Raw genomic sequence first — 15,628 nt, 5'->3', positions numbered from 1 at the left:
ATACAGTATTAGGGGACCACTAAGGTCTATATATATTAGAGACTCCAGATACAGTATTAGGGGACCACTAAGGTCTATTTGAAATCATCCAAAGAGCATTTTGTCATGGGACCTCTAAAAAAAGAAAGAAAAGAAAGTCGATGCCTGCCTGCAAATTGTGAAATCCAACTTGTAAAATATGCGGTTTATTTCTTGTTTATCAGGCAACACATGCTAAACTGCATGTCCCCGGCATGTCCCCTTTCCAGGAACTGAGACAAGCAGTCTTGTTTAAAGTTTGATGACAATGCATTTTCACGTGCATCTAGCAGTGTGTTGAGAGCCTTTCCTCAGAGACACAACAGAGAATGTGTGCTGGTACATCACCTAGATTTGAGCAATGAAGTGAAATTCCTACTTTTATCCACTGCACGGTCACCCAGAGAGGGAATCAAACCACTAAACCCAGTACTGCCTTGCTTTATCTGTTGAGCTATAAAGGCACAACTTTTAAGAGCGTACAAAACAAGCAAACCCTGTTTAATAAGTGGCACGGTAAACTGGCAGCACACAGAAAGCATTCAGCAGCAGCAGCAGCGCTCACCAGAGACGAGACGATTCAATGGTGGATCCACGGCGGACGACTGAATGAAACAACAAACTGCTCCTTCTTTTTCTCCCGCTCGCTGGCTAATGGCCACAACGTTTCCATCAATCAACACGCCTTCACTCCAGTAAAAGGAGGAAGAGAGAGACGAAAAGCAGTTCAATGCAGCAGGAAAAGATGGGGGGGAGAGAGAGCAAAAGAGAGAGAGAGAGAGAGAGGCAGGAAACAGAGTCAGAGGTATTGTGACACACGAGGCTTCTTGATTTCTTTCTAAAACTTGATGAATCAGACCTGGTGTCCAAACACGCGCACACACACACACGCACGCACACGCACGCACACGCACCCTACATGACTGCGTGGGCCTATTAATGCCCTGTTGGCTAAATACAAAAAGCTGCTAAACACAACATTTACATTCTGTCTTCCTCTAAACTTGGACACCCATTGAGTCCGGTCTAGACTTGTCAACATCTTTCTTTTTCACAACACCAAACTTAACAAATCGGACTATGTGTCCCTTGAGCTGCATAAATGCCCCAGGCATCCACGGATGAGATATAGGAACGTGTCTTCACAGCTCTGCCCTGTCTCTCTCCTTATTCTTTGATGGGAGGAGCAGGAACAGAAGAGCGTAGCTGTATTCTTGCCTTCCTCTGATTGATTTAAGGTACACATTACACAGCCATAAGTAGGCACCACATACTGTTGGATACAGTAAATCCTGGTTTTCATGGTTTGGGCCCACTCAACTTTCAGAGAAAGTAAGTCTGAATGCTTCATAATACGATATTATAGACAGCATCCTTTAAACTTTGTGGGAACAGTGTGGGCAAGATCCTTTTGTCTGTTAAACCCTCATGTTGTCCTCATGTTGTCCTCGGGTCAAATGGACCCATTTTCCTATGTCAACGTTTTTTTTAATTCCCCAAGATAACATGATTGATTCCACACAACGCTCTATGGCAAGTTCAAATCTCTACTTTCATTAATTTTGGGGCATTTTATTTAATTTTATAGCATTTGAAAAACATATTGAACTTTTTTTTGAAATAGTATTGAGTAAAAGTTGACATATTCCAGTCTGTGATTATCATCAACTTCCATTCCTTTAAGTTTAGTTGAAATAATTCCTAATTTCTGCTTTTCTAACTCAAACAATAGGTATAATTTCCTATAAATGAGGTTTATTGACCATAAAGTCCAAAAATAACTGTAAAACTCAAGTAAATAAGTTAGTGTTACGTAGTGTATTTTTGATGGGAAGACAACACGAGGGTTAAAAGCCTTTGTGCATAGAGAGCCAGGTTCATAGTTAAAGGGTCTTCCCAGTTTGGTGTGGAGGGATATGACTGGCCTGCACAGACCCCCCCCCCCATAATTCATCCCCATTGTCAACACCTTTGTGATGAACTGGGAGTCTATTCCTGCATGGATGGGCAGCGTTGTCCACCTCCACTTCCCAATTTCCTGGGGGAAACTGTGTGGGTGAAATGTAGGCTCTCCCAATTAATCGCCATTTAATATAGACTAGTGCAATATCCAAATCGCAGGGGGACACAATATCTGTTAAAGGCAACTATTCTGAATGAAGTACAATCCTATCCTACAGACTAGAAAGCTGTTTGGTACAGATCCTCGCAAAAATCACACTACAATCATTTAACATTTTTATATTCTGTAATAAAAATGAGAATGATGCAAAAATGATCCCCCCCGTCATTGGGACTCTGCTGTAAGCCGTAGTCCGTGTGAACACTTTGATGGGTCAACTTACTACTCAAACTACTAATGTCACGGAAGGACAAGGTGTACTTCATAACCAGCGTGGATGGAGTTCCCTTAACAGCATCCTGGCATAAAGGGCGAGAGTGAGTTGAGAGAGTGAAGGAACTGGGCGGAGCTGGAGGAAGACCTAGAGAAGGAGAGTGGGGGACATGAAGAGGGAGTGGCTGAGGGGCAGAGATAGTGAGAGAGAGAGGGAATGGGTGGAACGGGGGAGAGCGAGATAAGAAAAGAAATAAGGGAGAGAGAGTGAGAGATAAGAAAGGTAAAGGAGAGAGAGAAATAAGACAGGTAAGGGAGAGAGTGAGAGATAAGAAAACGAATAAGGGAGAGAGTGAGAAATAAGAAAGGTAAGGGAGAGAGTGAGAGATAAGAAGGGTAAGGGAGAGAGTGAGAGATAAGAAGGGTAAAGGAGAGAGAGAAATAAGACAGGTAAGGGAGAGAGTGAGAGATAAGAAGGGTAAGGGAGAGAGTGATAATAAGAGCGAGAGAAAAAGTAAGAAGGCAAACGTGAGCGAGCAATGGCGAGAAGATGAAAACCCACTGACAGCAGGTTAACGTCTGGAAGCAGACCGTTTGATTTAGGAGAAGGGTCTAGAGGAGGGCTGAGAAGGTAGAGTAGAGGTTTTACACGGTGATACTAGGGTGGTGATGGTTGACCGGCATCGTGATGGAGAGCCACCATCGTGGTGCCACGCCCCCCCACCCTGTCAGACACACGCTAATCCTAGTGGATGGGAAATCAACAACTGCGTTGGTCTTAAAGGAGAATTCCGGGCAATGTCAACATGTAGCTCGGTCTTTTTTTTAAATGTGTGTGTCTGTCAGTAGAGAGAAAAACTAACCAATCGGTGCTGCCTACACAGAGTTTTCCTCCTGCTGGAGTTAGCACCCTACAGGCTTAAACAGGCCAAGTTATGAACATGTTGTTAGCCTCTAAACATGTCCAAAATGTCCTTACCAGTGCCTAGCCTTGTGCAGCGATTCCTTCGGAGTGAACACAGTGAATCTGACTGCTGGAGATGTGACAGAAATGCATGAAAGTTACGACAATCTGCTAGTGTGGATTTCACCGGAAAACAGGAAATAAACATGGATTAAAACAACTTTCATGCCTTTCTGTCACATCTACTGTAGTCAGATTTTTTCAAATACAGTTTTTCATGTTGATTTACTGTTTCAAATTCTCTCATTAAATGCTGCTCCGTTAGTAAACTTCAGAAATGAAATCTGTTCTTCATTATTTTAAAGGTTTTTTTTTACCCTTTTGCCAAACACTTTTTCATGCTTTTGACACTTTGTCACGCTTATTTTGACGCGTCGGGACATAGGCTGGCTCCTGTATTGTTTCTATTTAGTTAGTCAAATCAGCGTAATGCTCCAGTTGAACTGGCCTATTATCGGGATAATAGTTAGTGTCATATTAAGTAGCTAGTAGCTACAGCACTTTCAATGTGTGTCAGATACAAATTCAATCACCATCTTTAAAAATATCTGATCAGACTCAGTATAGGTAGGTACCCAATAATTAAAAAACCTACCAGCTGGATAGATTAGACAGACCAGCACGGACGCAGCCACATCTTTCTGTCATTCCCCTCAGCCTGCTCATTTGCTAGCAGGTGTTTCGGTTACAAAACAATAAAGACATGAAGACGGTGAACACAGAGAGGAAGAGCAAGAAAAGGGGGATGTGGCAGACAGAGAGAGGAAGAGGTGCAGTTGGTTTACCAGTATGTCTGCCATGTCGCGAGGACGGGCAGTTGGTTAGTGTGTGAGTCGTCAGCGATGTTAGCGGGCCGGACACATGCATGTCATCCCCCGTTCTGCCTCGGACCTCTCCTTTATAAATACACACACACATACACACACATACACACACATACACACACACACACACACACACGCCACACCGTAGCACACGCGAGTACAATACAAATGCATCACAAAATCATGCACAGTCAAACATGAGTGTGTGAAATCCCACAAGAACATGCATTTGTGAACCAAAAAACACAATTTAAACGCATATAAAACACCCATGCACACGCACACACACACACACACACACACACAGTATCACCAACAAAAGGCACCAACATCGAGGTACATTAATCCACAAAAACACACAGAGAGAGTAGCGCACACACACACACACACACACACACACACACACACACACACACACACACACACACACACACAGGGAGAGAAAAAGAGGCCATAGTGAGTGTGCGTGTGTACCAATCATTCACCTGTCACCATTGATGCTGGCTCCTCTGTCTATTACACGAACCTCGGAGAAAGGCATACATTAACAAATAGGATTATCATCTGCTGAGGTTCAATTTCCAAAAGTTAAGATGAAGACAAAGTGAATCAGTCTGAGCTTCCATCAACTTCTGTCATGCCAACGCTCCGAGGATGTCCTCACACGGGGATTTAATCAAGAGTAGATCCCGACCGATAAATGTGATGGCGTTGCATAGTCTGTCCACCAGAGGACGCTCTACAACGTCCCTGTTAGTGATGGCGTTGCATAGTCTGTCCACCAAAGGACGCTCTACAATGTCCCTGTTAGTGATGGCGTTGCATAGTCTGTCCACCAGAGGACGCTCTACAATGTCCCTGTTTGCAACACAGATTTTTTTGTTTGTATTTTGTTCAAAGGATCTAAAGTTTCATATCTTAAGATTGTATTTTTATATATTTTGTTTAAAATCTAAAATCAGCCATGGTTTAAAGTCTGCTGTTTGTTTTTTAACGTGGAACTCTTTATGCTGCTGTCTTGGCCAGGGCCCCCCTGTTAAAGACACTCAGAATCTCAGTCTGAATCAAGATAAAAGAAAAAGAGGGACCAGTAAAACCAGCAAACACTTATAGCTCAAGATGATGGTGAAAACCCACACGTCACAGACTGGCAACCAGAAACACATATCACTACAGTTACCACTAATGTTAATATGGACTAAAAGAATCGGGGGAGACAAAAGTTGCGCGAGAGAGAGAGAGAGAGAGAGAGAGAGAGAGAGAGAGAGAGAGAGAGAGAGAGAGAGAGAGAGAGAGAGAGAGAGAGAGAGAGAGAGAGAGAGAGAGAGAGAGAGAGAGAGAGAGAGAGAGAGAGAGAGAGCTGATGATGGCCAACTTAAAAAAAGAGGAAGCAAGCAACAGACAATGAAGAAAGACACAGGAAGAGGAAGTGCGTACCAACTGGCAACAGGAAGGAGGAAGCCAGGTTGCCCACCCTGCCTAAGTTGCCCCCCCAGGGCTTTATGCACCATAGTAGATTTATTTAATTAGGACACATTAATCAACATTTCTGTAAATGCGCCACTGTAGTCAGGCAGCTACGCCATCGCTCCTACGGCGGCGCGACCCTTTCCGAGTTCTGCGTCGGGATTGCTTTACGTTGTGCCGCATTTCACCCCCATAATGCTAGGAAACCCTATGGACTGTCGTGCTAAAATATTAATTTCATATGTCTGGACTTTTCTTGATTAGACTTTGTAAAAGCTTTGGAGAAATAGATAACTAAACGTTACTGACATATAGACACTTTACAAACGGATAACCCCGTCAGTATAACCCAAATATGGCTGAGGGTATTTGCTGAGCTCATGTCAGTGAACTAGCACGTAGCAACCCCCCACAGTAGGCTGCTGGCATGACGTTTTGGGAGGTGCACGTCGAGCTACGGGGAGGGCTTGGAGGGGGGTTCGCGGCGACGCAGAGGCATGTGGGGGTACGATTCATATCTCCAGCTGTCGTGTCAAAAATAAAGGTGGAAAATGCCCCAAAAAATATGTAAGAAAAAAACAATATTGTCCAACCAATAATCATTTAAATAATTACATTTGTCATTGCTAAATATCATTTAAAAAAATTACCATAGCTAATTTTAGCAATTATTGCAGTTAAACAAACAAACTGCCATTTTGTTAAAAAAACTATAAAAAATTAACTATTTAATTGTTAACATTGGGTACAAATTCCCAAAATAAATGAGAGATCATGTAGAGGAGAAGTGTGGCTTCCTGTGATTTCTGCAGGCGTCTTCACACCAAATGTGTCTGAAGCTGTTTAATCAAAGCTTGGTTTTGTTCAGTCTGTTATTATTATTATTATTATTATTATTATTATTATTATACGCCCTGGACCATCATCGGTTTGAAGATTAGATGTATCAGTGTTTTATTTCACCGATAACAGATCAAGTTAATTAATTTTTTTAAGAGTGCTACAGTGGCTGCGCCTCAAACTTCTGTGTTGGACTGTGCTTGTCAGATTTTCATTTTTTACTGTACAGTAAATGCATATCTGTTCCAATTACCCTCCGGGTGTCTTCAGTTCATATCTGACCCCTTTCTAGACCAGAAGTTTGAGTTGTTGATTTTTGAAATTGTCCAAAAATGTAACGGGGATGGTTCCCTACAATGCTCCTTACATTCAATTAAGTTAAATTAATCAAGTTAATCAAGTCAAATAAATAATCACTTCACTACTTTCATTGAATTTGTGAGTTTTTGTCAATTTTACAGCATTTGGAGAGAAAAGCAATTCGTAAAGAACTTTAAAAAAGTGACAAATGTAAAAAAGAGAAAAATGTAAAAAAAGACATGTCAATGAAATTGACTAAAATGTGAAAAAATGTCAAATAAAGTGACAAAAATGGAAAAAGATTTGGGAAAAAAACTACGAAAAGGCTTCAAAAGAGTCAACAAATGTTGAAAAAGTGACAAAAACATTGGGGGAAAGCCACAAAAGGGTTCGAAAAGACCAAAACCCCCCAAAAAAATTTGACTCAGAAAAACTCAAATTTCCAGGTCGGTGGGAAGACGACCTGAGGGTGTGGTTCCCTAGGTCGGTCCCCTGAGGAAAAAGGTTTTGCACCGAAGAAGCTCACCGAGACAGCCACCAACAAATCTAACTTCTCTTTCAAGAGGGGTCTTTTTTGCTTTTTCTTGTTAGAACAGTGTGTAATTCGAACCAGCTTTAAGAACAGAACCTCAGAACACATGGACTGACGAGGACAAAAAGGACATGGATGTTGATATTTGATAGCCAGCCGTTCCACACGCTCGGACGCAGACAGCACATAGAAAACAGAGAAGTAAACCAAAAGGAGCCGTGCTTTCTGTCTGACTGGGATACGTCCACCCAAAGCTGTCCAGTAGCATTCATGAAAAGACATGTCCTACACAGTCAGGGTCGTCCCCTGCCATTAGAAGGTTTAGGTGCAACACCTGAGCCACCAAATCAATGTTTCTAAATAACTTTTCTTAGATCTAATAATTGCGATCTGTCCGCCAGGGGACTACTTTAGCAAGTTTAGTCTTTAAGCTTTTATCAACACATTCATTTCTCCTTTTCTGTGTCTCTTCCTCCTAAAAGTGCTTAACCAGAGGCAACACCTTATATGGTCATGAACGGTAATTATATAAGAATCCCAAAGTTTTACCTTTACTAAGGTTGTGCAATACACGGCAAGGTATACAACAAGACTATTACTGGACCTGTGGGAGTAGCACTGCGTCCGTTTATACATAAACACACCATCAAGTACAATAAGGTCACTAGAAACTCAGAAACTACAAAGACAGACTGTAGGACAAGTAAAGGAAAGTACAGTTATTTCTTTGACTTAACTGTCCCAAATATCTGCTGATGGAGCTTTTTGAATGGGTCACTGAATGTGTGTTGAACAGACTTGGGTCTGGATTGAATTATCTGTGTATTATGGGTAGAGCAAGGCCATAACTCTCTGAGTGAAGGGTTTATAAGAATATATGCCAGGGTTGCCCCCTGCCATTATTCGGTTTAGGTGCAGCACCCGTGCCGTTTTAAGCCGAATGAATGGAACTAAAAGACTTTCCTCAGATCTAATGATTGGAGTTTGTCCCCATTGGAGTTTTAGAGCAAGTTTTGTCTTTAAGCTGTGTGTGTGTATATATATATATATATATATATATATATATATATATATATATACTTTTTCCAACGCTTAAGACACATAAATAATAATGGTCCAAAACAATGTGACTGAAATGTGAAAAATGAATGATTTGTCAACTATGCGACAGTAAGTTGCGTGGTTATGACACAATCGTTAGCCTATTTTTCCAGAAAAGTCAACTACGGAGCCATAACGTGAGCTACGAGGTAATGGAGCCCTTGATAAGTTGTTATGTTATTGAGAAATAAACAACGGACAAACAGAGTCTTGAAACATTTCAGATGTAGTTACTGTCAAAGTGGCGCCAAAATCAATGGCAGTCAATGGGATGCTAACGGCGGTTGATGGCTTCGTAGCATTAAAATGGCGCCATGCTAACCGGACATACACACCGCCACCGACTTGAGCGTCTAAAGTTACCGGAAGTCATTCATTTTCAATGGCAGCTTCTCTCAGCGTTTTGGGGCATTTTGAGCACGTTGAGCGTCAATTAGAATGTTTTAATTTTTCAACTTTATGGTAATGGGTTATGACGCGGTTTGGCGGCGAGCAGCGGCTAACGCCAGCCGCCAATCAGAATATAGACGTCCTTTGCGCTGGCTGATCCCGGAGAAACATACGATCTAAAATCGATCATACACTTTCATTCCTAAAAAAAGATTATTTCTGAGGACAAGCTCATGAACGCCGGGTTACCTATCGTCGTTTTAACGTTGGTTGCACATAGGCACCAGTTAGCGTTAGCTGCCGGTCACATGGTCTCTGAACGATCCGCTCACAGTAAAGTCCTGCACGGGTCACTAGGACTAGGACCCAGCTGCGACCAATTAACAATACAGCTTCTGTCATTATATACGTAACTTATAAAAAGGTGTCAGTGTCCGTGTATTGGCCGTGGCAAGGTGAGCTTCTCCCGGTTGCAAAGAGAACGCCGCCACGTCAGAGAGGCCAAGCGTCAAAAAGCGTCCCGGTACTCTTTGACAGGCGTCCTTGCCGGGGCGGCCCAAGCTTTTTTGCAGCTCAAGTTGGTGGCGGTGTGTACTACGGTTATAGAAGAGAGGCTTACCCTCTCGGTAAAATAAAGCAGCTGTGGAAGAGAGGGAGGCCGGCTTCTGAGAATCAGAATAGCGTAATAACCCTGCTATGGCCGCGTCCGCCCCATGTTGGCTGCAGCGGTCCGGGTTCGAATCCTTTGCTTCATGTCATCCTCCATCTCTCTCCCCTTTTCATGTCTTTCCACTACAATAAAAGGAAAAGCCCCCAAAATATAACTTTCAAAGTGAAACTTCCGCTATTTGGCATAGCTTCAACGCTGAACCATGAATCAGGCTTCATGTGTGAGCCCCGCTAAGACAACTTGCTATGGGGTTGACAGAAGAAAAAAAAAGATGTTACTAAATTGATACTAAATGTAAATGTCTTACAAGATAGTTGTCGGGGTCATTATTAACAACTTACCCGTGTAATAACCGAACCGTTATCTCATATGAACCATGCAGCTTTCGACAGCAGTTAAGCTAACAGTAAGTTTTATTTTATTTTACGAACTCACTGGAAATGACACCCGATAGAAATGAATAGCCTGTAGACAGCTGGCAAACTAAAATAAAGTAAGAAAAGCCTTCTTTCTCCTTGAGTTTTCTACCAAGCTGCTCGTGTTTTCCCTTTTATGTTACCAACAGCAGCTAAAGACGGAGCGGTAGATGAAAGAGCCCCGTTTAGCTAGACGATAGACAGAAAAAGACGGAAATGAGACATGGCAGGGTTCGCGCGACTCCTTCTCCTCCTCTTCCCCCCCCCCGGATTGCCTGTCTGCTTCCCGTTCTCGGGAAGGAATCGAGGAGGTGAGAAAGCGAAGGAGGAAAGGAAGAGAGGGAAGGAACCACTAGACCGACCTTTTCCTCAACATCGCGGAGCGAAGAAAAGCCCCGCCGCTGCCTGGAGACCGGCAAGGGGAAATTAAACTGAAAGCAGCACCCCCCCTTCTGCCCTCCCCTCCCCGTGTTCAGCTCGCTTCTGCAGCCGATCAGATACTCACAATCTTGGCATTAATAAGGTCCGGAGGGCGGTATCCGCTGCGCTTTCGGAGGCACATCCGTGTGTGTGTTTTTTCCCTCTGCCGCTCCGCCCCGGGAGGGGGGGGGGGGGTCCTCCGTGGATTTTTTTTTAAATTTTATTTTTCTAAATATCCTGCCGCCGCGCCGCTATATTGGAGGAAGAAGAAGGAGTCCGCCTCCTCCCCCCTTCGGCTGCTCTCCTCCTGCTCTGCTCGGGTTTTTCCCACAGCGAGAGAGAGTGATAGAGAGACAAAAGGAAAGTGTGTGTGTGTGTGAGAGAGAGAGAGAGAGATCACCGCCCTGGCGGACAGAGGCAGCAGAGCGCATGCGCGGCTTCACGGCCATCCGAGCAGGAAGAGACCCGGGAGTTCTCTACAATAAAACTTGATATACTTGATATATATATATATAGGCCTATATTAACTTTTATCGGTTTTACATGCGAGTACACATCATAAAAGATCGTTTATAGTAATAACGCATGCACTAGTTTACCACGAGTTTACTTTACTTACATAGGCCTACTTACACTTATTTGTTCATGGGTTACTTGTTTTTTTGTACACATAATATCCATACGTAATGACATATTAATGATTAGCTTAATGTAACTGTGTGTGTGTGTGTAATGATAAATAGAATGTTTCCCAGCTTGCTGTTTAAATAAAATTAGTTTTATTTTATGATTTAAGATTACATCACAATGCACTTTCATATAAAGTTTTCACCTTTAATCAACACTAAAGTAAAGTGACACTACATCAGACAACAGATTATTTCTACTTTTTTAACAATATAATTCCATTGAGAGATGCATTGAGAGATGCCGATGAAGTGGTAAATATAAAAGTCTAGGAAGTAAAAGTTGGTTGGCAAATCGTGCTTTGCATGTGCGCCACAGATCAGCGTGATGTATGTCCGGACAAAGTTCACAGCACGGGCCCCTCTGACATGCCTGCTCTCCTGCTGGGGACTACGGAGAGGAGAGTTCAGTCGAGGCCATCTTCCTAAAGTCTGGCCCTAGTTACAGCTGCGTTTCCAACATCAGGGTTGTCCCTTGCCATTATCATGTTTAGAAGTGTGCAGCACCTCAGCCGAATGAATAGGACTTAAAAAGAGAAGAGACACCAACAGAGACATGTCCACAGAGACCCAAAAACCCCAAGGAAACAAGAGAAATGACCAAAAAGAGACCCAAACGGGCTGCAAGAGACAAAAAACACTCTTTTTTTTAAATGCATCAAAATAGATTCATAACCAATGAAACAAGGTTTATTGCCACAGTCATATTGGACTGGTACAACATGAATACATGAATAACGATCATGTCTACAAGACATGTTTTACTTTAACTGGACAGTATAAAATAATTAAATATAGAGAACAGGACACAACTTTTCCTTCTCTTCGCTGATTTGTTCCGTTTACTTGTCTCTATCAGTTTCAGTGTAAGTGAAAACTGTCACTCTGGTGAAATGTGCACACACGTGGTACGCTTTATAGGGTTTGCCAGGTAGAGGACTCGTGCACTGACGTGCACCAACGTGCACGTGGCGCGGCAACTGGCCAATTAAACAGGATCATCATGGCGTTTCAAGCTCTAAACACAACTGAACCACACAGCCAACGGACGGGACGCTGCGCTCCACCCTTCCATCCATTCACCCACGTATGCATCCATCCACCCATCCATCCATTCACCCATCCATTAATTTATCCATCCATCCATCCATTTATCCACTCATTCATTTATCCACCCATCCATCCATCCATCCATCCATCCATTCACCCATCCATTAATTTATCCATCCATCCATCCATTTATCCACTCATTCATTTACCCACCCATCCATCCATTCATCTATTTATCCCTCCATTCATTCATCCATCCATCCATCCATCAATTTATCCCCTCATCCACCCATCCACCCATCCACCCATTCACCCATGCATCCATCCATCGGCCATACTCTTGCATATTTATATAATGTTCATCGATATGCACTGTCCCTATTTTAAATAAATACATTTGAATTCCTCCATCCATATTCCGTGAGCTGAAGGAGACACCGTTCTCCGTAACCATGACATTCTTGCTGGTTAAAGAACCCCATCCACATCTAACGGACTAAGCCCAAGGGGTTCTAAAGGCCCTAGTCTGAAACACAGGGAGGGCTTGTCCCCGAATGTTGTCCCTGTTTTTCTGACATTAGATTCTTTTTCCATGTTGTCCCTTTGTTAAAGTCTAAACTGGAACCATTTAAGATGAGAACTGTGTGTGTGTGTGTCACCATGGTGAAACGAATCCCTAAAACTGGACACGACGGGTGAGCCCTTACCTAGAAAGTCAGCGGCCAACCCTCAGGGACGCTTGTGTTTGTGGATGCCATATCTCCCCTAGAAGAGTTATTTTTTGGTAGGGGGGGGTTATAAGATGGAATAAAATCATTATCTTCTAAGTTTAAGGGTAGGATCTGCTTGTGTGTTTTTGTAAATGATGTAAGTGGACGGAGAGCAACAGGAGGGGGCGCCATATACCAAGTAGAGAGAGAGAGAGAGAGAGAGAGAGAGAGAGAGAGAGAATAATCAATCAAACATGATCAAAACAATTAAATATAGACATTTAGATTTCACCCTCTACATTCTAATAGCATAACCTAATATCGTTCCAATTTTGTAAATTGGTACTTCCTAGCCATAAGTACCTGGTACTAGACCTAGCCCACCAGAGCAGTTCCCAATAACACCCTGTCCTGGATGTAACAAGCTATTCCAAGTCAAACTGCCAGTGATATCAGAGATACTCATGTCCAGTGAAGCCTCTTGTGCTTTTCTATTGTGGCATTTTAATTTCTCATAAAGGTCTCCTTATTTAGATTAATTTTCTAAAACATATCTCAGACTTCAATAGAGGATCATAGAATTTGGTAGTTGACTTTCTCATCCAAGCCCCCCCCTGTTGGAACACTGTGGCTGACACTAGTTGGCTCTAGGCTCCAGCCCCATACATGTATGTTATCAGAGGTTGACCTTTGATTGGTGATACAGCTCTGAATCATATCAGGGACTCAAATCTCCTCTGTTACGTGAGCCGGCGTGAAGTCTTATCAAATGCATTTCCACTGCTTAAAGCATTTGTGCTGCTTTGTGCTTATAGGTTGTAGACATGAAAACATTTAAAACACTTTGGAAGGCCTTTGTAAATTTTACTGATAGGCAAACACACACAAAACAAAGTGGGACTTTTGACAGAATTGGAATAATTCCTTGCATGATACTAAATCTACAATATGCTCAAATGATGCCAAAAAAGCTAAAATCCCACTTGGCTGCCCTGGCTGTTTCCATGAAATCAGAAGTAACCCTGCCACTTGTTGAGTGGCCTGTGCAGTGCTTCCTGTCACCACAGGGGTGCACTGAAGCTACACATCTAGTCGCTGAGACCCACAGCGGTTTGAGGTTATGCAGATGGCAGGCACGGCGCCAGGATTCCAGTTTTGGAGGGACCAGACCAATTGTGGGTGGAAATTAAATTAAAAATGTTATCATATCATGGTTTAACCTAATACAAATGACTGACCACTGAACTGTTATGTTATCTGTGCTTATATAAAAGAGCCTTTAACAGCTTGATGCTCTTTAAATATCTTGTTGCATTGTAAAACGTTTTGGTGCACATGACGGCCCTGTGGGCGATCGCTCGCCTTGGTTCTGACCAAGAAGACCGCTTTGGAATCTCCATTAAGCAGATTCTATAAAGCTCTATAGAACACAAAGCCCTATAGACCCAAGACCTAGAGACTTCAAAGGTTGTCATGCATCTAATATTTCCCCAAAACATAGTTTAGTTCTGCTCATATAACATGAGGCCAAATAGTTCCTTATGTAGTTCAATGGTTTTAAATTTTCCCCTCCACAGATCAACGCTGGCCGACAGTTAGAACCAACACTCGGGCACAGAACTTGTTCCCTGACGTCCTCTGACATGTAAAAACAAGACTCCAGTTATTTCCTACCGAGACAAGCTGTTACTTTAGTGTGATGATTCATGTTATAAACATGTTTAAAGAAAGGAAATACATCACACTAACATGCCCTAAAGCATCATTGGCCATCATTTTTGGGTGGGCCTGTTGAGAAGTGGGTGGTCCGAGGCCCGTCCGGCCTGGCAGATGGGCCTTTTTTTTATACATTCAAGATGCGCCCTCCCCTCCTAACATTTGATTTGTCCTCCTTTCAGGTAAATCAGGTGTTTAAAGTAAAACACTTATCCCAGAATCAAAAAGTAAAGTTGATAAATGTATTCATGTTTTTATTTATTTGTCCTGTGAGGCCCAAATAAATGAATACATCTAATCAAATGTATCAATCTAAATCTCAATATGTCACAGTAAATAGCAAGTTCATTCATGAAGATTCCTATACTTTGCATGTATATCTCTCCCAACCTGATGAGCTGCATGGTGTCACCAGAGGAATGTGGCCGTTGACTCTTCCAGGCAACCAACCAGATGTTGCCACCATCTCTTTGCTGTCAGTAATCATTTCAGGCAAAATGGATTTGACCCTCATCAAGCTCATTCACCTCTAGTTCCCATTATTCCCGGCACCCAGGGTTCCTCCATCAGAAGCCCCGCTCCACATCACATCCCTCCAGATCTTCAGGCTTCATTTATCCCTTCATCAGCTCCACTAGTGCCTAGACCCCATTGGGGGGATATTCCTACATATCCACGGCTTCTATACCCTTCATTCTATACCCTTATAAATTAACATTGCGATGGAGTCTAATAGCCAAAGACCTATCATGCACCATGGTCATTAAACACTCGGGAAAGGGAAGTTTGGCGGTCCCCTACTGGAGCTGCTGCCCCCGCAACCCAATACTGGATAAGCGAACGAAGATGGATGGATGGATGAAGTTGACTGTCAAATAAGAAACCGGACAGTAGGCTATGTAGACCCCCAAAATCATAAGCTGCCTTATTTCATTGTGCTTCAGTGAAGGGATGCGCTGTGCATGCTGTTGCAGATGTGATGCGTTTGTGGTCTGTGTATTTCTGACGTAGTTTTCCACTTCCGATGTGGAGCAGCACACAGCCACTTCCCTAGACCTCATCTCATTCAGAGACCAGAGACCCAAGCGTTTGGGAACAAGCCTAATCTCAGTAAAACAATGAATCTTAACACACATAGTAGTGCCAACTTGTCTGAATTCACTCATTCAGACAAGTTGGCATTACTATG

At 42.8% G+C, this 15,628-nt stretch overlaps 1 protein-coding gene across 6 annotated transcripts in view; it reads right to left on the bottom strand.

Annotated features, from left to right (window-relative positions):
• The window catches only part of rgs19 (regulator of G protein signaling 19), a 30,822-nt gene extending 20,202 nt beyond the window's left edge, over nucleotides 1–10,620 (bottom strand). For 2 of the 6 annotated variants that reach the window (XM_034877663.1, XM_034877664.1), the window contains exons 1-2: nucleotides 10,363–10,560; nucleotides 4,103–4,213 (exon numbers count right to left, since the gene is read on the bottom strand). In XM_034877663.1, the coding sequence (XP_034733554.1) occupies nucleotides 4,103–4,117 (15 nt within the window). In that variant the 5' untranslated portion in view covers nucleotides 4,118–4,213; nucleotides 10,363–10,560. Of the gene's footprint in view, nucleotides 1–583; nucleotides 813–4,102; nucleotides 4,214–10,362 lie in introns of those variants that run through there. The other 4 variants (XM_034877665.1, XM_034877666.1, XM_034877660.1 and 1 more) reach the window with 3 other exon arrangements.
• Between the last annotated feature and the right edge of the window lie 5,008 nt (nucleotides 10,621–15,628).

Source organism: Etheostoma cragini, chromosome 7 (assembly GCF_013103735.1).
Source record: "Etheostoma cragini isolate CJK2018 chromosome 7, CSU_Ecrag_1.0, whole genome shotgun sequence".
Classification (NCBI taxonomy): domain Eukaryota; kingdom Metazoa; phylum Chordata; class Actinopteri; order Perciformes; family Percidae; genus Etheostoma; species Etheostoma cragini.
Note: the sequence above shows the minus strand (reverse complement) of the source record. Positions and strands in the feature narration are given on the sequence as shown.